The sequence below is a fragment of the Rhincodon typus genome, chromosome 8 (assembly GCF_021869965.1).
Source record: "Rhincodon typus isolate 14 chromosome 8, sRhiTyp1.1, whole genome shotgun sequence".
In the NCBI taxonomy this organism is placed as follows: Eukaryota; Metazoa; Chordata; class Chondrichthyes; order Orectolobiformes; family Rhincodontidae; genus Rhincodon; species Rhincodon typus.
Window position 1 is genome coordinate 66,666,670 of NC_063339.1, and position 21,205 is coordinate 66,687,874.

A 21,205-nucleotide genomic window follows, 5' to 3' on the forward strand; every position below is an offset into this window, starting at 1 on the left:
CCCCCCCCCACCTCAGCCTCTGATGCTGTAATGAAAACAATCCAAGATTGTCCAACCTCTGTTTTATAGTTAATATACTCCAACTGTGGCACAATCCTGGTAAATTTCTTTTGCACCCTCCTTTGCATCCTCCTTATAGTGTGGCAACCAGAACCGCGCACAGTGCTCCAAATGTGGCCTAAATAAAGCCTTATGCAGCAGCAACATGACCTGTCAAACAGAAAATCTTCTGCAATAAAGATGCTATGCTTGGATAAACAAGGTGCAGTAAACATAATGGTATTGGTATTGTGTTACCAATAGTCTTACCAAACCGTAGGGCTGTTCTCTCATTAGAGAGAAATGACTGGTGGTGATTTAACCTGAGGGTTAGGGTTAGGGCCACCATATCACAGGTGAGGGAAGAGGTTGAGACGGAGAGTCCTTAATGGTTACCTCAACTGGTGTAGGAATTGAACGAACACTGTTGCACAGTAAACATAATAGCCATAAATATGCATGGGTTTTTCAGAAAATATTCTATAACATGTCTCTGGAAACCTGGTATGAATCTGCAGAAACAGATTAAATACTGATCACCAATTGTCAGAATTTAAAATACCTCTCTTAAATTAGTCGTCATTGCTTCAGAAGATGTAACCCTAATATCTCAAATTTCTTCAGAAATACTTTCTGTCTGGTGACTCCATCTTTAAACCCCACTTTGTCTTTTTCTGCAAATAATTGTTTAGCTGAGGTCTTGCCAGTGCCTGGTACAGATTTATCATAATCTCTTTATTCATGTAACACTGTTCCTATTTATCAAACCAAAAGTACAATTGCTGTTTATTTAGATCTTTATCTAGTGTCTTTTTTGATCAATTTGCACATGCAAATCTGTTTACAACTGGGTACTTCAATTAATTACTATTTCCAATAATGCACGTTTGTCATTTTAATGGAACTAACTTTTTTTGATAATACCTGGTAAAGAAGGCTGCCGTTCAACATATTTGGTTTTGCAGTTAGGTGAGAATGTCTATTCTGGCAAAAAATATCTGAATTCCAAAATTTCCTTATATTTTATTACATAGTTTGAGCATTCAGTAAACTATTCAACACGGAGTCATATATTGTGAATTAGACATATTTAAAATATGCGTATCTTTCTTCAGGCCTGATCTGGTTGATTTTAATAAACTGAAGCAGTCTAATGCTACGTACAACTTACAACAGGCCTTTAACATTGCCGAACAACAGCTAGGTGTGACCAAGCTGCTTGATCCTGAGGGTAAGTTACAGCAAGAAGTTTCTACGCAATTACATATGTACGTATGTAAAGTATTTAAAGTCTGTGTAATTATGTGTTTCTCTAAATAGAAAGAAAATGTCCCAATACAGTATTCCCAATATTAAATATACACAAAGGGAGTCATATGTAGGGCATATGCCCTGATTCTCTGACTTGCATTTCCTTTCCAGCACCATCACAGACATGACTGAGCAAATGGCCTTCTCCTGCATTACATCATTCTAATTGTATCAGCTTTAAATTTGGACGGCTGTAAAATCGATCAATATTCCCGGTGTGTGTCGTCATAACATAATGAGTATAACCAAACATTTTGTTTGATAGCCATGCGACAACATTTGATTGTTAAAGATAGAACCCTATAATCTTCAATCGTGTGAAGGTTTCTTTCTTTAGCTGAGAGGCAATTCTTATTAATTTGATCTCAAGTCTAAAGTATGAAACTAAACACGAATACTTGTCTTGATGATAGATTTATTTTCAAAAGGCAGTGTTATATATGTCTGATTCCTCACTACCAACCCTGTGTCCCAGCAGTCTCTCTTTATAAATACTCTAGACACTTGATTAAACAATGCCCTTCATTTATGAATATTAATGTGATTAACAAATCAAAAAAGCTTCGTAATTTATCATTCTGATTGACTTCTGTTGCCACCAACCACAAAAGCAAAATATACTTAATATGTTTCATGCTGTAGCCATTTCTCTCTGAATATTGTTCAACTAGTTCAGATTAAAATTTCAAAAAGTGGCTTAGTGCAGATTGTGTCAGGTGTGATGATCGTAGTGAATGTTTTCCTTTTCTGCATAAAGTATGATGCCTGATCAAGAAACAATTGATACTTATTCTCATGTACTCCTCCTCACAGATGTTTTTACGGAGAATCCAGATGAGAAGTCAATTATTACCTACGTTGTGGCATTTTACCATTACTTCTCTAAGATGAAAGCGTTAGCTGTGGAGGGAAAAAGGATTGGAAAGGTTTGTGTTAAATAGAATTGTTTGCTGAAATAACCAGTAAATCCATTCACTCAAATGCAACATCACCTGAAAAGCAGGTGAGCAGATCAAACTCTCTATAGCTGAGAGATGCCCTTGTGAGCTGCCATTTCTGCTTTGTCAGAGAAAACAGAAATGATTTCAGTTACATAGACTGATAGGGGAACTGGAATTGCACGAGTTGGAGCAGAGTTTATGGAGAAATTTTGTGGAGGTGAACAAAATTCTGAAGGTCGTGATTAGAGATCTGTTTCACTGGCAGGAGATTAGTAACCAGCAGGCATGTCAAAAGAATCAGAGGAAAGATGAGTTTGCTTTTCTATTCTGGTGATCTGGAATGTACTGCCCTAAAATGGGGAAATGTATTCAATGGGACATTCAATTGAGGATCAGATGTATATTTGTAAAGCCATATTTGCAGGAAAGTGGGCAGAAAACAAAAGTGTGTGGGACCCATTGGCTAATGTTCCAAAGAATAGTAGCACAGTAGAAGTTTGGACTACTCTTCTGCAAACAGTAATTTGATGCTAGATCAATTGTTAACTTTAAATTTTAGGTCGATAGGTTTTGGTTATCCAAAGATATCAAGGAATATGGGGCAAAGATAAGTATATGGAGTTCAATCATGGATGAGCAATGATCTCATTGGAGGGTAGAATAAGCTTGAAAGACTAGTCAGCAACGTTCAACAGGGATAACAAATTACCTCCAAGTCCCTCTGTTCCACCAAATCATTTGAAGGAATAAGTATTATTGTAATAGTCTGGAATTTTGAAAATGTTACTTTCTTCTCCAAACCATCTCCATTCCCCCCCAAAGATATGACAATACCAGTGAAGCTCACATGTAGTTGTGATTCCTTTTGAGTTGACACACACTCTTTCACTTCTGTCTAGCCCAGTGTTATTAGGACTACGCAACCAACTTTGGCATTTTCCATGATTAGGAAAGTGCGTGACAAATCAGCATCTCACAATCAGGAATGGCTCAGCATGTTTTGTATATTTGATTAAACTGGAAGAATTCCAGTCTCTCAATGTTATGCGAGCTCAGCATGTCCTACAGTGTGCTATATCTTTATGCAGGTGTTGGACAACGCAATTGAAACGCAGAAAATGATCGACAAATATGAACAGCTAGCATCTGACTTGCTAATCTGGATTGAGCAAACCATCGTTGTCCTCAACAGTCGGAAGTTTGCCAACTCATTGGCTGGAGTGCAACAACAGCTACAGGCCTTCAACACTTACCGCACAGTGGAGAAACCTTCCAAGTAAGTAGCAGAAGTAGAACTGCTATGTGCTTCAGCATCTCTTTACAGCATTTTAGGTGTTTTCTGTTGCACAACTACCTTTGATGTTTTTAGTCCTATGGAATTATTCGATGCTTACTGTTGGTGAATCGTACCAAGGCCATTGGTGATAGCGGACAAAACAGACCTGAATAGAAATCTTTCAATTAAAATTGTACAAAATGCCATCAAGGACAGTACTGTTGACTCCAGAAGGCCATTTTGGACCAGTTGGATTTCTAGTAGTACACGGTACATGGGTAAGAGCTGCTCTTTTGGAAACCTCTGCAAAAATATTGTACTTTCAAAAGCAGAAAGGACCTGCCACATCAAAATGATTTAACGGGAACAACAGTTAACTCCTGGTTATTTTTGGTCTGGCTGTTGCCACAATTCTACAAGTTTGTGGTGTTGCTACCGTTGTCTCAAGTTTTCAAAAGTTGACAGGGTGTGGTGCGGGCTTCCAGGGTCTTTTGTCTTTCCAGCAGAGCTAAGATGCAATGATGAAGTGAAGATTTGAATTTTGAGTATGAGTGGTGATTTATGGAGATTGGTGGTGGGCACGGTGCAGAGTGTACAGCTAATAGCACAGTTGGAAGGGTGTGCCTTGTCAAAGCCATATTCATTGATCTTGACCACTGATGAGATCATTACAACATGTCACCCGAACCTGTGGGCATTGGCCTCCAGTGCTTTGAGTGTGTTTGTCTGGATGGCCTCTGTATGGATGTAAGACGGCTCTCTTTCTTTCAGTCTCCTTTCACAAAGGTCTCCAGTTCAACCCAAAAGTCTTGGAGTCTGCTCTCTCCCACGCAGTGCCATTATTCACTATTTCCCAGGTCAGGTTCATTTCCTGAACAACTGCAAGTATCTGCACTAGCCACAATGCATCTCCCCTTTAAGCAGTGCAGGCTGGTGTTAACTGGTGCCAGCCACCCGTGGTTCCCTTCTGCTTGGGCATCCAGCCAGTTAACAGCACGTGGCTGTTCAGTGAAACCATTGAAGTGATCAGGCAGCCTGAAGTTGCACTGCCAGCATTGCAATCAATGGCCATGAATTCATTACGCATCTTGATTTCCACGCCTGTTGTTAGGTGCAACCAAATTTAGCCCTCATTACTTTCTTTTATATCGACCATGGAAAATATCTTTATATCTTTAAATAAATAAACTTACCAGATCCATATGTAAATCAAAATATGATTAGGCTTTATTAATAAAAGGCCAGAATGTGTTGAAAAAATTATGCAGTTACTGTAATGCTGCTATCACATCTGGTCATTTCCTAACTCATTTCCTATGTGAAGGGCAATCTTTGACCCCTACCAAATATGATTGGCATACGACTCCGTCTCTCACTATGTGGTGGACTCATTGGAACATAGGCAACAGGAGCAGGGGCAGCTCATTTGGCCCTTCAGACCTTCCCTGCCATTCAACTGGAATGTGATTGATCTTCCACCTTAACATCATTGCCCTGCATTATCCCTTATCCCTTGGGAGTGGAGACTTTCACAGGTTCATGGCTGTCTGAGTGAAGAAATTCCTCTTCATCTCAATCTAAAACTTAGAAACATACACTGCCAAGGTAATTATGGATAAATCGCAGCACGGTGGCTCGGTGGTTAGCACTGCCACCTCACAGAGCCAGCACCTGGGTTTGATTCCACTTTATATGTTCTCCCCATGTCTGCGTGGGTTTCCACTGGGTGCTCAAGTGTCCTCCCACAGTTGGAGCTTAGGAGGTTGAGGGTTGACATTATGGAAGTTTATAACATCATAAGGAGTATAGATAAGGAGAATAACAAAGGTTCTTTTCCCTAGTGTGGGGGAGTTCAAAACTAGAAGGCACATTTTTTTTTAAGGTGAGAGGAGAAAGATTTATAAAGGACATGAGGGGCAAATTTTTTACACAGAACGTGGTTCCTGTGTGGAATGAACTGCCAGAGGAAGTGGTGGATGCAGGTACAATTGCAACGTTTAAAGGACATTTGGATAAGTACATACGTAGGAAAGGTTTGGAAGAATATGGGCCAAATGCAGGCAGATGGGACTAGTTTGGTTTGGGAACATGGCGTGGACTATTTTGGATCAAGGGTCTGTTTCCATTCTGTATGATTCTATGACTTTATGACCCCAAAGATGAGCAGATCAGGTGGATTGACCAGAGTAAATTGTGTGTATTGTGCAGGCTAGGTGGATTAGCCACAGTAAATGCGGGGTTATGGGGATAATGTAGGGGTGGGTCTGGGTGGGATGCTGTTCAGAGGCTTGGTGCAAACTTGATGGGCTGAATGGTCTCTTTCAGCACTGTACGGATTCTATGATTCTAAATGCTGCTTTGCCAGTGCCTCCAAAGTCCAAGATCAAAATATTGTAACATCAGCTGAATAGTTAATTTCAGGTCACCAGCTCTAGTCTTTTGCCTGGCATAATAAATACGAGTTTTATTGTTGTTGAGTTTAAAATTGTCAATGCCAACTTAATGTAGCTGGCGGTGAAGTAGTGAATAACGTTTACACTGGAAGGGATTTCCCCTTTTCTCCGAGCAGAAAGTGAACCATGCCGAATGATACATTGTTGATTATTTTGCCTTTCAACACCCATCCTTGTCCTTGTGCACCAGTCACTGAAGGTAAGAATGCAGGTGTAGCAGGCAGTAAAGAAGGCAAATGATATGTTGGTCTTCATTGCGAGAGGTTTCGAGTACAGGAGCAGGGATATGTTGTTGCAGTTGTACAATGCCTTGGTGAGACTACGCCTGGAATATTGTGTGCAGTTTTGGCCTCCTTTTCCAAGGAAGGATGCTCATGCTCTCAAGGGAGTGCAGTGAAGGTTTACCAGGCTGATTCCGGGGATGGCGAGCCTGATGTATGAGGAGAGATTGACTAGGTTGGGATTGTTTTCGTTGGAGTTCAGAGGGAGGATCTCATAGAGACTTATAAAATTCTAACAGGACTGGACAGGGTAGATGCAGGGAGAATGTTCCCGATGGTGGGTGTGTCCAGAACCAGGGGTCACAGTATAAGGATTTGGGGTAGACCATTTAGGACGGAGATGAGGAGACATTTCTTCACCCAAAGAGTGGTGAGTACTTCTACAGGAAGTAGTTGATGCCAAAACATTGAATGTATTCAAGAGGCGACTAGATATAGAACTTGGGCCGAATGGTTATGGGGAGAAAGCAGGATTAGACTATTGAGTTGGATGATCAGCCATGATCGTGAAGAATGGCGGAGCAGGCTCGAAGGGCTGAATGGCCTCCTCCTGCTCCTATCGTCTATGTTTCTATGTTACCGACTGCACTCATCTCGCTCGTTCTTGCTGGCAACAACAGCAGTCATTGTGATAGCTGATCAATTGTTTTGCCTGCCACTGCGTTAATTCCTCCATGTACTAATTTGGAACTTCCAGCCAGAAATCAAACCTTTCACAGTTTGAGAATCAGGCAAAAATCCTTTCCAATACAGTCCCCTTCAGTTGGCACAGGTGATTATGTCCAACTTTCTGCGCTCACCTCTGGCTGAACCCCCATCCCTCTGTGCCATGGCAGTCACCATCATGCAGGCAACTTGAAAATCACCTTGAGAGCCTCCCCATCAGTGCAGTGCTGTGTCATCACATTCTCTCTATGATCAGGGAAAGATTATGAACCAGTTAAATGTTAAGCTGTTTTTATTTAGCATTCCAGCATGATTGGATATATCAATGCAGCAGAATCTCTGTGAAATGACTTATCTAATTCTAATCAGCATTTTGTATTTCTATGCAGGTCCGGCAACATCTGTGAAGGAAAAAACAGAGTTAATGTTTCAGGTCCAGTGACCCTTCCTCAGAACTGATGGTGCCTGGGAAAACATCAGTTTATATGCAGCTGGAAGAAATTTTTCAGAAGCTCTCAAATGAGTAACCATAAATGAGGGACCGTAAATCAGTAACCAAAAGTCAGTAACCAGTCGACACCAGACCAACCATTCAACCAACTGAGTTAAATTGACCCTACCACGTTAACTCTGTTTTCTCCTCCACAGATGCTGCCAGACCTGCTGAGCTTTTCCAGCAACTTTGTTTTTGTTCCTGATTTACAGCATCCACAGTTCTTTTGGTTTTTATTTTGTATTTCTATGCTCTGCTGAAGGTGCAGTGCATTCTGCGGAAGACCCAAGATTTAGGTTGTACAAATAACTGCATAAAGCTTGAACTACTCAATCATTTTGGTGCCTAAAATAGACTTTAACAATAACAAAACTTAAGCAGCAGAGCTGCGCAGCATTGCTTTGGCATCTTGCTGAAAGGGCGAATGAAACATTTTCCTAAATTGTCGCGACTCCCTTCTCTGCATTAGCACTGTGTTTAATTTCCAGTGCACAGTTTGTGTCGGAGCACTGATTTTTGGTTTGCATGCAATTCTTTCTTTTGAATTGGATCAAAAATGACAGAATGTGTAATTCTTCAACAGGTTCCAGGAGAAGGGTAATCTTGAGGTGCTGCTGTTCTCCATCCAGAGCAGGATGAGGGCAAACAATCAGAAAGTGTATACACCGCATGAAGGCAAGCTCATCTCCGATATTAACAGGGTAAGAGCTTCCTGCGCTCACCATTTTCACCAGTCTGTTTGAGAATGCAGAACAACTCAAAAGCCTTTAATTATTTTAATTGTTGATTGAATTTAACCCCTGGATAAGGCAGACTTACACAGGCTTTCTAATAGAGCAACTGATGATTGGAATTCATTTAAACAACTATTCAGGGGAGATTTTATAGGTATGCAGGGTAAATTTCTATTTCTATTTCTATTTGTCATTTGCAAATAAATTAATCAGATCAAATATCCCATTCAGTTTTAGGCTCCATATATTGGGAAGCAAATTTTTGATTATTATTTAACTTGTATTTATGAAGTTTTCTTTTTCAAAATAATACTTTCGTAGATATATGTGTAGAGTGAACTCACTTGAATTTTCATTCTGAACATGTTCTTTTCAAAGTAGACTTTGTATATTTTCCCCTATTTTGATTGCTTTCCTCCTGTTGAACAGCAGAGTTTGCATTTATATGAAATTTCTTTGCAGATGTCTCAAAGTGTGTTGTATGGAGTGAAACACTCAAGTGTTGTTCCCTGTGTGTGCAGCAAAAGTGGATATCGATGCTTCATATCATTCTGATAGCAGCCCAGAGTATTTTTTTTGCTCTTGTGATGTAGTGTCACCAGCAGGGCCAGCATTTATGGTCCATCTCTAATTATCCTTGAGTGACCTTATTACCACAATAAGGTTCTGTGTGTTTTATCAGTAAGATTTCTGGAAAGCTTTGCAGTACAGTGCAGGCTTGTGCAGTGTTTACAGATCATCACTGATTAATGATCAACATTGGGCTCTTAGCTGCATTTTTAAAACCCTCTCCCCATCCTGCAGGCATTGAAAGCCCGTATTCCTTTCCTGTTAGACATCCTGAAATCAGTAGAGATATAGGATAAATCTTGAGTGTGCTCTCTTAGCATATTAAAAAAGGTGAGCCCTTTTATGTTTGTGATGGTATTGAAAACCGAATACATTGAAAATCGCAATTCTAAAACGTTCTTGGATTGTTTAGATGAAAAGATCTTTTGGAGCCCTTCTCCCTCACTGTTACTTGGGTACATTTTGCACTTTATTTCTGCTGTTTATTCCAAATTCTCAGTCTCATGCATTGCCTTCAGCAATGGAAAGTCAATTAAATAACCAGGTTGTAAATGCCATTCAGGAACAGCCTGCAAAAAGTCATTGTGGCATAGCTGAGAAAATGAATTCAAGGACATGGGATTGAACCAGCAGTTCCCTTACTGGCCCGTCTGCAAGGATCCTATAAAAACTCCAATATCACATCAACATTTTCTTCTGCGTGAAACCAGCAAATGAGAGCAAGGACATCCACATAGATCAAGCAATTTCAGTTCGCTGAATTATATCAGTTTCAAATAAGCTAAGCAAAAATGCTTTTATTAAGTGATCACTCAGCTAACATCTCATTGTTTGTGACCTTTGTGTATTTGTGACCTTTGTATATTTGTGACCTTTGTATCTGGTGAATGTGGTTAGGGCTGGGAAAGGCTGGAAAAAGCAGAGCATGAACGTGAGTTGGCCCTTAGAAATGAACTAATCAGACAGGAGAAACTGGAGCAGCTGGCTCGCCGTTTTGACCGCAAGGCACTTATGAGAGAGACATGGCTGTGTGAAAATCAACGGCTTGTTTCGCAGGTAAAGAACCATTTCATTTTATCACACAAAATGAGTAATGCATATATGGTGAGTTAATGGGTAGTATGCAATTATCAGTAAGCTACTGAAAGAGGTTATGAATTTGGAGATTGCACTAGCCACAGGCCCTAGATACCAACAAGATTTTAAAGTCTGTATTGTAAATATCTGGTAAAAACAAAATTTGGTACAATGTCTGGGAGTTACTGAGAACTGTAATTTAAAACTATCATGTGTAGAACTGTACACATGACCATGCTTTACAGCTCGGGATTCTCTGTGTTAGTTACAAATTTCAAAGCTGTAAACCCCCCTCGGGACAGACACCACATTGTAGCGAACAATCTGCCAGCACACTTGTACTAATGTTATTTATGTCAAGGTGAAGTCCAAGTGGCTCCTCCTTCTGATTTCCTTTCCATCTTTATGTGAATACAATTGAACTCCAAATTGCATTGCATGCGATTTTAGAATGGATTTATACCATTAATTGACTGCTTTCCTGCTGTACAGCTGAATATATGAGAAATCAGCATGTTCTGCTAGCTGTAATTAATCAATTTTATTCTTGATGGAGAACTGATACACTTTAATGGCTGCTGTAAATCTGGGTCGATACAAGCAACATATTCAGAAACTTGCACTTGCACCATCTTTGATCATTTTCTTATAAAGTAAAGGTATTTGGGTAGAAAATTGTAAACATGTGATGTGTGTAAAAATGTCTGTTACATGATGTTGCACATGGTATTTCCTTGCCAGTGGAGTAGACTTGTTGTCATACTTAGTGTAGATAATTATATGAAACCCTTGCTTGTTTATTATTAACTAGAGATGATTATATTTTCGAAGGGAAATTTGGGATGTTATTATTTTCAGGAACTATATTGTTAATATCTGCTTTTTTTGATTTTCTAATCACTTCCCAAAACCAACTCGCCTTGCTTCCTCTTACCATGCTGAAACGTAACTACTGAAATGACAGATACAATAGTGAACATGATACTTTGAAAATGGGATCAGTTTACATATGAGCTAAATGTGCAGCTGTGCCCTGCATAACCTGTCATCATGAAACCAAAGGGGAGTGTACCAGGAATCCATGCTAGTTTTATCACCAGAAATTATATTTAAGCTGCGATTCTCTTTTCAATATTCACATGAGCACGTTACATGTGTTCTGGCGGCTGCTTAGCTCAGCTAGCTAGGTGGCTAGAATGTGATTCAAAATAAGCAAAACAGCACAAGTTTAATTCCCATCTAACTGGAGATCTACCTCCTTGTCCTGCCCCCAAGACTGAAAGGCAATGGCCAATGACAAAAACTATCAAGGAAAGTGGCTCTGAATGAAACATGTACAGAGAATGAGCCAAGGATCTTCCTTTGGGCAGAGTACACATATGTTCTGTGTTCTACCCATCTGACTATACCTCAAAGATGGCAAGAAAAGTTTTTTTGCAATGTTATGCAGTGAAACTACTCGGAATAGGTATCAGCGCTGTTCAGAATTAACTTAAAGTTATTAATTTTGTAGCATTGGCATAGATATAAGTGAATGTCTTCAATATTGAAGCTCGTTTTGAAAGACTTATTCAACATATATCATACTGTTATGTCTTTGACTCTTTGCTGTTGCCCAGAGATTTTTCACAAAAAATATTATTTTGTAGCAGCAATTCAGGATGGTGAAGGCAAAGTATTAATAAAGTTCTTTGTCAGTTTTACTTAAGTAGTGTACTGCATTGAACCAGTAGATAGTTTATTAGAATACGTGAATTTGACTGGCCCTACAAACATACATTCCTTGTTTAATCTGAATATTGTAACTAAATGTCTGGATCTTGCTGGTCAGCAGCCTCTTGTAGCATTTTCCATTAGCTAGACTCTTTCCTGTAGCCTTTAGCTCAAAATATTTTTGTGGCGTGACTTGTTGGAAGTGTAATTTGATAACAGCACCATCAGGGCATCTAGGAAACATAGTGAACTGGGGGTATCTCTGTAACCAATCCAACTTCTGAATTGAAGTTCATAGTGTGGAAGCAGGCCATTCAGCCCATCAAGTCCACACTGACCCTCTGAAGAGCATCCTACCCAGCCCCAGCCCCCTACCCATTCCCTGTAACCCTACATTTCCCATGGCTAATTCACCCAACCGATGCATTCTGGACGCTGTGGGCAATTTAGCATGGCCAGCCTACCTAACTTGGGCTGTGGGAGGAAACCCATACAGACAGGGGGAAGATGTCCAAACTCTATACAGACAGTCACCCAAGGCTAGAATCAAACCCAGGTCCCTGGCATTGTAAGGCAGCAGTGCTAACCACTGAGCCAGTGAGAAAGCAACGGAGGAATGACTGATATGGCGGATGAATTACAATAAAATCAACTAGAAAATAAAAGCAAGAAAATAAAGAGAAGGAAAGAAATATTTTAATTAAGGGAAAGAAAAGGGACAAAGATAAAATGAAGAAACAAAATTTAAAATAAAATTTGATATATTTAAAATCTCTAACAACAATTGACTGCTTGCAGGAATGACATTGAGCATTTTAAGTTGTCCCCTTTCAATGCAGGAATAGTTGCGTTAGCCATTATCATGTTGATGAGGTGATTTGTTAAGTTTCAGGGTTGGCATTCTGTTTAGCATTCAGTGAGTAATGTGAAAATTCATCAAGATTTAAGAATGACAGTGAGGTTGAGAGCAAGATGCTATTGGTGAAAAGGAAATAGTGGTGTAAATCAGCTGGCACATTTTGGAGATTTGCAATTCAGCCCTTGTCTCTCAATCTGCTAAATTTGGTCACTTTGCACATCAATAATGTGCATTGTTAAATCACGATCATTTTACCAGCAAGATCCAGACCATTGTACTTTCAAAGCATGTAAACATCATTGCACCACAGGAACTAATTCAGATTCCAAATGCCATTGCGCACATTCTGCTACAACTATCTACTAGTGGTTATGTTGTCTGAATACACAGGCTTTATCTGGATCTTAGGATTCAGAACATTTGGATGTTAAATCATGCGTTGGTCAGCTCGCTTTCACCTTCCCACCACAGAATCTGTTTGATCAGACATTATAGCTAAAATAAAAGTGCTTGGTGTTTATTTTTGCTGCGTTGCATTGGATGCAGTGCTAAGTGCATTTGGTTGATAATGCAGGCCTGAAAGCAACATGTGAAGTAATGTAACTTTATTGGTTGACGTTCTGCTGTGGCCTTTTTTGTGTTTACTTTTCATCCTGACTTATTTTCTGATCCATTTACTACTTCCTGTGGCTGTCTCATTGTGCTGGTGTTTCTAGCTTCTGATGCAGTGTTCTTGCATGTGACTGTAAATTGAGAACAACATGTAGCGTATGGATGTTTCAGAATATTGTCATTTTACAAAAGTGCCAAGCATGCTTATATTGACGTTGATTTGGCCTGACAAGTGGCAAAGTTGATGTACATGTTTGCTGTTTCTCTTTGGTTCAATCATAGGAGTGAAACTTGTCAGTGAACAGTTCCAGTTTCTTATGTAATTTATCCCTTAATTTGACCACAGGATAATTTTGGCTATGACCTGCCTGCTGTGGAAGCAGCTATGAAGAAGCATGAGGCAATTGAAGCAGATATTGCTGCTTACGAGGAACGTGTGCAGACTCTTGTGGATGTATCACTGGAACTGGAGGCTGAAAATTACCATGATATTAAACGTATTAACGCCAGAAAGGACAACATCATGCGGCTGTGGGAGTACCTGTTAGAGCTGCTTAATGCTAGACGAGCAAGACTGGAAATGAACTTGGCCCTTCAGAAGATTTTCCAGGAGATGCTCCACATCATTGATTGGATGGATGAAATGAAGGTAGGTGCTAAGATGAGACCTTTTTGTGTATATATCATGTATTCAAATGTTAGTATTCTAGTACTAATGGGACAAAGGCAGTGAATGATTATTTAGACTTTCCAATATCATCAGTCCTGCTTTGGAAAAATAAAATTGCAGCACAACTGTTAGACAATTTTTTCCGTCACGGATGCTGCCAGACCTGCTGAGCTTTTCCAGCAACTTTGTTTTTGTTCCTGATTTACAGCATCCGCAGTTCTTTTAGTTTTTTTTTTAGACAGTTTTGGTTGTTTTGTTTTCAGATTTCCTTTCTGGATTAGACAATTTTACAAATTTCATACAATAGTGAAACTGCCATTACCATTTTAGTTGTATTTGTTAACCCAGTTTCCTCCTGCTGCCCAGCTTTGCATTGGGGAAATAATGGGCATAATAAAGTTATCATTAACGATTATTTTAACTGATTTTATTTTCAGCAGTAAATAAAGGTCGAATTGCATCATCTGCTCTATGGAATGTGATTTAATTTTCTTCCCATTTCTTATCCAATAAAATAAATCCATTTGATTATAAAAAGCTTGTGGATCTCGGGTAATAAATCTGAGGGTATTCTGTTTTCTAAATAGGAGCTTTATATCATGTAAAGTGCTACTTAGTGAATGTGACAGAAAGTTGCATGTATGATACCTGAAATTTGCTTGTGCCTTAATCAGATGTAACATATTTATAATATTCAGTCCTAGTTAAAGTTTTCAAGGAGACTGCTGATGTTGAAAACCAAGTACTTGTGATCTCATTATGGACAGCATTACACTGAAATATTGGCTGGCATTTGTATCATTTTAAGAACAACATTTACCTCATGAGATTTACTTTTTGATGCATTAGTGTTTAACAGGTTTAGAAACAATGGCATTTTGAATTATGTGTTTATGTATGCATGTATGTGTTTTTTTTTCATAGTTTGTCATTTTAGAAAGTTAATATTTCCCTTTCTTTTCAGGTACAACTGCTATCACAAGATTTCGGTAAACATTTAATGGGTGTGGAGGACCTGCTCCAGAAACATACACTGGTGGAAGCTGACATTGCGATTCAAGCAGATAGACTGAAGTTGGTTAATGCAGGAGCGCTCAAGTTTGCTGAAGGCGAAGGTACCTGTTAATGTTTCTGTCACGCAAGTCACATCTGTTTAAATATTTTGTAATCAAATTGGATGATAAAGACCATCAGCTACTTAGCAAAAGCAACTGCAAAACTTTTGATTTTCTGTTTTTGTTGTTGTGCCTATTCATGGAGCCCTTCCAATGCTTTATATCCCTGCATATATACACTATGTCTTACATATGCATGTAAGTGTACGTGTATCTGTTTTATAACAACTTGCAGGAAACCAAGCCGTGCAATTAGATCATTTGTCTGACGTTACTTGGAAAATAAGTATCAACCAAGACACTGAGATGAATTGCCTTGCTTTTATTATAGTGCCATGGGATCTTCTGTGTCAGCCTGAGAAAGCTCAGAGACTATCAGTTTAACAACTCGTCCAGCAACGGCACTTATATTGCATATGGCTCATCAAATTCTATTATAATGGTATTTAGGAATGGACTGTTTTAGCTTCTTCCTTGCTCTCCCACATCAGTCATACCTTGCATTTGATATTGCCCAAGAGTATAACCTTACTTCACCAATTTATCATGTCTTTGTGGACTTTGAGCAGGATTGCCCATTTGGTAAGAAGTGGTATCAAATTTAAGAGCATTTAAAAGTCAAAAACTGAGCCCAGGAGGTTTTGATTGACAAAACAAGGTTTAGAACCAGTCTAGACAGAGTACAAGCCTGAGAAATGAAAGTTTTTGGTTTTGTTCTATTTACTATGTTTTGAAATAATCTAGTATCCTTTGTCTTGAGTAAAATGCTGTGGTACCTGTGTACGTGGAAAAGTGTCAATGAAGTCTTCAGAATTTTTTTTCTTTATCGGCCAGAGTTGCTCAAAATACGATTTATCTATTTTGTCATAATTTCTAATATATAAAGTGGCATCGCAACTGTGGGCCTAAAAGGGGATTTATGCATGGAGGCAGGGGCATGACTGAGGTAGTAAATGAATACATTGCATCTGTCTTAACTAAGGAAGAAGATGCTGCCCAAATAATGATGAAAGAGGAGGTAGTTCAGTTACTTAATGGCTTTAAAAGTGATAAGAAAGAGATATTAGGCTGGATGTACTTCAAGTTAATAAGTTACCAGAACCAGAATGTATGCATCCTTGCCTCTCTTGATGTACGATAATAATCTAGTCTTGGATATGCAAGGCACAATCCCAAATTTTGAGGACAATATGCAATTTGGAAGTAATGTGAATTGTGAGAAGGACAGTGTAGACAGTGTAGAAATTCAAAATGGGCAGGGAGGTTAGTAAGGTGGAATGGACAGACAAGTTGCAGGAGAAATGTGATACAAATAGGGTAAATTTTGTTTCGGGAGGATGGGGTCAGGCAGTTAAATAAAAGGGGCACAATTTTAAAGTGGGTGCAGGAGCAAAAGAATATGGCTGTGCAGTTACACAAGTAATTGAAGATGGCAGGACAGGTTGTGAGCGTTAATAGAGTAGATGGGACTCTGGATTTTAAAACAAAGATCGTTGAATACAAGAGCAAAGACTTTACGATAAATATATGTAAAGCACTAGTATGAACTCAGCTGGAGTGTTGTGTCCAGTTCTAGTCACCACACATTTGGAAGGATGTGAAAGCATTTAAGTGGGAATAGAAAAGATTCATAAGAATGGTTCTAGAATGGGTACAGGAATGAGAAGCTTCTGTTAGACAGATTGAAGAAACTGGGGACTGTTCTCGTCGGAGAAGATTGGAGAAAGGATTGAGAAACCTGTTCAAAATCACAAAGGCTCCGGCCAGAGTAGATAGTTAGAAACTGTTCCCATTGTGGAAAGTAGACTGGACATCAGTTTAAAGTGATTGGCGAGAAAGGCGATGGTAACACGAGGGAAAAGTTTTTACACAACAAGAGGCTAGGATCTGGAATGTGCTGCCCGAGAATGTGATGGAGGCACATTCCATGATAATGGATCATTATCTGAAGAGGAAAAATCAATCATAGCATGTAGAAAAGACAGTGGACTTGAAACCAAGTGAACTACTCTTGCCGAGAGTTGACACTGACACGTGAGTGGAATGTCCATGTTCTGTGCCGTAACCGTTCTATAATTCTGTAAAATAAATCCCAATATCATATCAATCCATATCATGCAAGTTAACTTAGGAACTTGCTTCAATAAAAACCGAAAGAACTGTGGATGGTGTAAATCAGAAACAAAAACAAAGTTTCTGGAAAAGCTCAGCAGGTCTGGCAGCATCTGTGAAGGGAAAAATTGAGTTAACGTTTCGGGTCCAGTGACCCTTCCTCAGAACGATACCAAAGCGTTAACTCAATTTTTCCTTCACAGATGCTGCCAGACCTGCTGAGCTTTTCCAGCAACTTTTTTTTGTTTAGGAACTTGCTTTCCTGTAATATTTATTGTCCCAAAGTCTGCTGACCGGTCCAGCAGACCTCATCAGCTTGATCTGATTAAGTTATAAGCAGGTTAGTTTGAAGTTGTAATGTAGCGAAGGGATTGATTGATGCTGGTAAGTTTTTTATATGCAACTCACTCATTCACATTCTCTTTTTTTGTTGTGAGACCGAGTGTGGTTAAGCACCACGACATTCTGAGTCGTGCAGTTAGTGATTGGCTGTGAATCTGTTTTCCAGGTTATACGCCTTGCGACCCCAATGTGATAAAAGATCGCGTCAACCACCTGGAACTGTGTTACGAGGAGCTTTGTGTATTGGCGGCTGAGCGGAAGGCTCGCCTGGAGCAGTCCCGTTGTCTCTGGAGGTTCTTCTGGGAGATGGCCGAAACTGAGGGCTGGATTCGGGAAAGAGAGCAGATCTTCTCTTCACAGGATTACGGAAAAGATATCACCAGTATTGTGATTCTGCAAAGCAAGCATAAGGCACTGGAGGATGAGTTGGGTGGCCTCAGTACTCACCTGCAGCAAACAATTAAAGAAGGCAGAGACATGATTGCACAGAAACACTTTGCTTCACCCGAGATCAAGAAACGAATAGAGGAGGTCCTTGCAATGTGGAAGGATTTGGAGGAGCTGGCTGCTTTCCGCAAGCAGAATCTTCAGGATGCACAGAATTTCTTCCAATTCCAGGTGGACGCAGATGATGTCAAAACTTGGCTGCAAGACACCTATCGCATTTTGTCTTCCGATGATGTCGGTCACGACGAATTTTCCACGCAGACGCTGGTGAAGAAACATAGAGACCTTACAGATGAGATTATGAAGTCCGGGACAGCTATTGACGCTCTGAATAAACAGTTACAGAGCCTTCCAGAGGAGTTCAGGAAATTACCAGAAATAAAGGACCGACGGTGGGAGATAAAGGAGCTGTATGCAGATCTCGTAGCTCTAGCAGATCTGCGGAGGCAGCGTCTGCAGGATGCCCTTGCTCTCTACATAATGTTTCGTGAAGCTGATGCTTGTGAATTATGGATGAATGAGAAGGAGAAGTGGCTGGAAGGAATAGAGATTCCAAAGAAGCTTGATGACCTGGAAGTAGTGGAGCACAGGTACAAGCTGAAAATGCAACAGATTTATTTATTCATCTCATTTGCCCATTCAAATTGTGCAAGGGAAGACATTACTGTCACAAATCCTCAGAGTTTTAATGACCTATGCTGATTGTAATGAATGGGCCAGGCAGTTTCAGTGAAGAGTTAAAAAGCAGAGTTAGGTTTAAGGTTTTTGAGCTTTCCGTTCTGATGTAAGGTCACAGGCCAGAAACGTTGACGTTTTTCCTTCTGCATGGATGCTGCCCAGCCGAATGAATAGTTTCAGCAGGTTATGTTTTTATTTCACATTTCCAGCATCCACTGTATTAAGCTCTTGTATCAATCATTGTACTCACTTTGAGCAACACAATTAAAATCATAAGTATTTCAAATCTGCACACTATCCAACATATGGTGCTTCATCATGAAGGAACCTTAATAAGTTCATGACTCAAAGTTACTGATAGTGTGCATTTAAATTGAGTGGGAGTTGGGGTGGGGGAGGGGATAGCGCTTTTGAGTTATCTTTGCCATTTTCATTTCTCCTACCTTTCCCACATGTATGCCTAAAATATTTGACCTCTCGGACACCTGAAATCATATTTTTCAGAAACTCGTTTATGGCTTATGCCATCTTCTTCTAATTTAATGTACCTGGAAGTGGTTACAAAACAGTAGTATAATTATAGGCCAGTACATTACTCAGGGCTTGAGTCCCACATCAGGACTTAAATAACAGTGTGGAGCTGGAGGAACACAGCAGGCCAGGCAGCATCACAGGAGCAGGAAAGCTGTCGTTTTGGAACGGGACCCTTCTTCAGAAATGGGAGAGGGGAAGGGTGCTCTGAAATAAATGGGGGGTGGGGTTGGGCTGGGAAAGGTGGTGATAGCAGGTAGGTAGTGGTGGGGGTTGGTCAGTGAGATGGGAGGAGCGGATAGGTGGAAGAGAAGACGGACAGGTCAAGGAAGCAGGGATGAGGGGCGTGCTGGTCTTGGGATGAGGTTGGGGGTGGGGAGATTTTGAAGCTTGTAAAGTCCACATTGAGACCATTGGGTTGTAGGCTTCCAATGCGGAATATGAGGTGCTGCTCCTCCAGTTTCTGGGTGGCGTCATTGTGACAATGGAGATGGATATGTTGTCCAGGGAGTGGGAGGTATTGTTGTTTGTCGCGAACCAAGCGTAGGTGCTCTACAAAGCGGTCTCTGAGCCTCCGCTTGGTCTCACCGATGTAGAGGAGGCCACATCGGGAACAGCGGATACAATAGACCACATTAGCAAATGTGCAGGTGAACATCTGTCTGATGTGGAAGGTTGTTTTTTAAGGCCTGGGATGGAGGTGAGGGGGGACGTGTAGGGGCAGGTTGCAGAGAAAGGTGCCGGGGATGGTGGGGCAAGTGGGGAGTGTGGAGCGAACGAGGGAGTCGCAGAGAGAGCTGTCCCTCCGGAAGGCAGATAAGGGTGGGAGGGAAATATATCCTTCGTAGTGGGGTCAGATTGCAGGTGGCGGAGAATGATGCGTTGAATCCGGAGGTTAATGGGGTGATACATGAGGAAAAGGGGAATTCTGTCTTTGTTTTTATTGCGGGGCAGGGGGTGTGAGGGATGAGTTGTAGGAAACACAAGAAATGCGGTCGAGGGCATTTTCGACCACTGAAGGGGAGAAGTTGCAGTCCTTGAAATACGAGGACATCTGGGATGTGCAGGAGTGGAACCCCCCATCTTGGGAGCAGACGTGGCGGAGGCAGAGGAATTGGGAGTAGGGGATCCCATTCTTGCAGGAAGGTGGGTGAGGGGAGGAGTAGCCTAGGTAGCTTCGGGAGTCGGTGGGCATGAAATAGATATCAGTTTGTGGGAGTCGGTGGGCTTCAGGACTTGTTGTGTTTTCTTCACACAGGCCAAACAGGTCAGATATCAGCCTGAAGATACTTCCACCATTCCAATAGGCAGGCGGTAAAAGTGGGAGAGTCTCCTACTCAGCCATCCTACTGAACTCAATGGCAAACCACTTTGCCCATAAGCATGGGCCAATCCAATGGAAGTGTATGGCCTAACTCTCAGAAACAGGAATGGGATGTTAGGCTGACAATCTGATTATAGCAGATAATGCGAACGTCGAACGGCATAGTAAACAATTTGCTCCTGAGTCAAGTGTACTTTACAGCTTCATAATCATTCTCTGTTATTTCTTATTTGCTCTGTTTTCTGTTGTTGTTTTATTCATGGTGAAGTATTCTTTAGTCGTCCTGTTCTGGATGACCTAGTCACATGGATACTGATTTGTAATATAGCTTTTGTTCGCTGAGGCTGTTTAGTAAAATAGAGGAAATTAAGGTGGAAGCTGACAGAGATTTTTAACATGATGAAAACACTCGAAAATAAATAATGAGTCATTTGGTGAAACACCAAGGGGCAGAAACTCTGGATTTTGGCAAGAAAAACAAGGAGGGCTGTTTAAAAAAATGAATTGGAAGAGGTTATTAGAGAAAGAAATGTTTTCACAAGTGGCTAATAAAGCAGAGCTTGTTGAAAAGGAAATTGTAAAAGGCTATTTGAAATGGAAGAATAAACATAGTTGTGTGTTGGCCATATGGAAGCTGAATAATATTTCCAATTGAAGGTCTAGCACTGGTTAGACACATCAGGGACAATTTCAACTTAATTTGCCAGGCAAGAGATAAGCATTATTGGATGAAAAGCCTGCATTATGCTCTCACATTATTACTTTGCATTTACTTCAATGGAGAGTAAATTAGGGTGGTGTATAAAAATTAACATGGGACCAACCTGAGATTGTTGGTGGAGATAGTAGGAACTGCAGATGCTGGAGAATCCGGGACAACAAGGTGCAGGGCTGGATGAACACAGCAGGCCAAGCAGCATCATAGGAGCAGAGAGGCTGACGTTTCGGGCCTAGACCCTTC

At 40.5% G+C, this 21,205-nt stretch overlaps 1 protein-coding gene across 1 annotated transcript in view; it reads left to right on the forward strand.

Moving 5' to 3' along the window:
• The window catches only part of LOC109925377 (spectrin beta chain, non-erythrocytic 1), a 138,532-nt gene that overhangs the window by 66,810 nt on the left and 50,517 nt on the right, over nucleotides 1-21,205 (forward strand). The window contains exons 7-14 of the mRNA XM_048600444.1: nucleotides 1,155-1,270; nucleotides 2,164-2,276; nucleotides 3,380-3,567; nucleotides 8,044-8,161; nucleotides 9,662-9,820; nucleotides 13,372-13,674; nucleotides 14,660-14,810; nucleotides 17,431-18,301. Coding sequence (XP_048456401.1) covers nucleotides 1,155-1,270; nucleotides 2,164-2,276; nucleotides 3,380-3,567; nucleotides 8,044-8,161; nucleotides 9,662-9,820; nucleotides 13,372-13,674; nucleotides 14,660-14,810; nucleotides 17,431-18,301 — 2,019 coding nt within the window. The remainder of the gene's footprint in view (nucleotides 1-1,154; nucleotides 1,271-2,163; nucleotides 2,277-3,379; nucleotides 3,568-8,043; nucleotides 8,162-9,661; nucleotides 9,821-13,371; nucleotides 13,675-14,659; nucleotides 14,811-17,430; nucleotides 18,302-21,205) is intronic.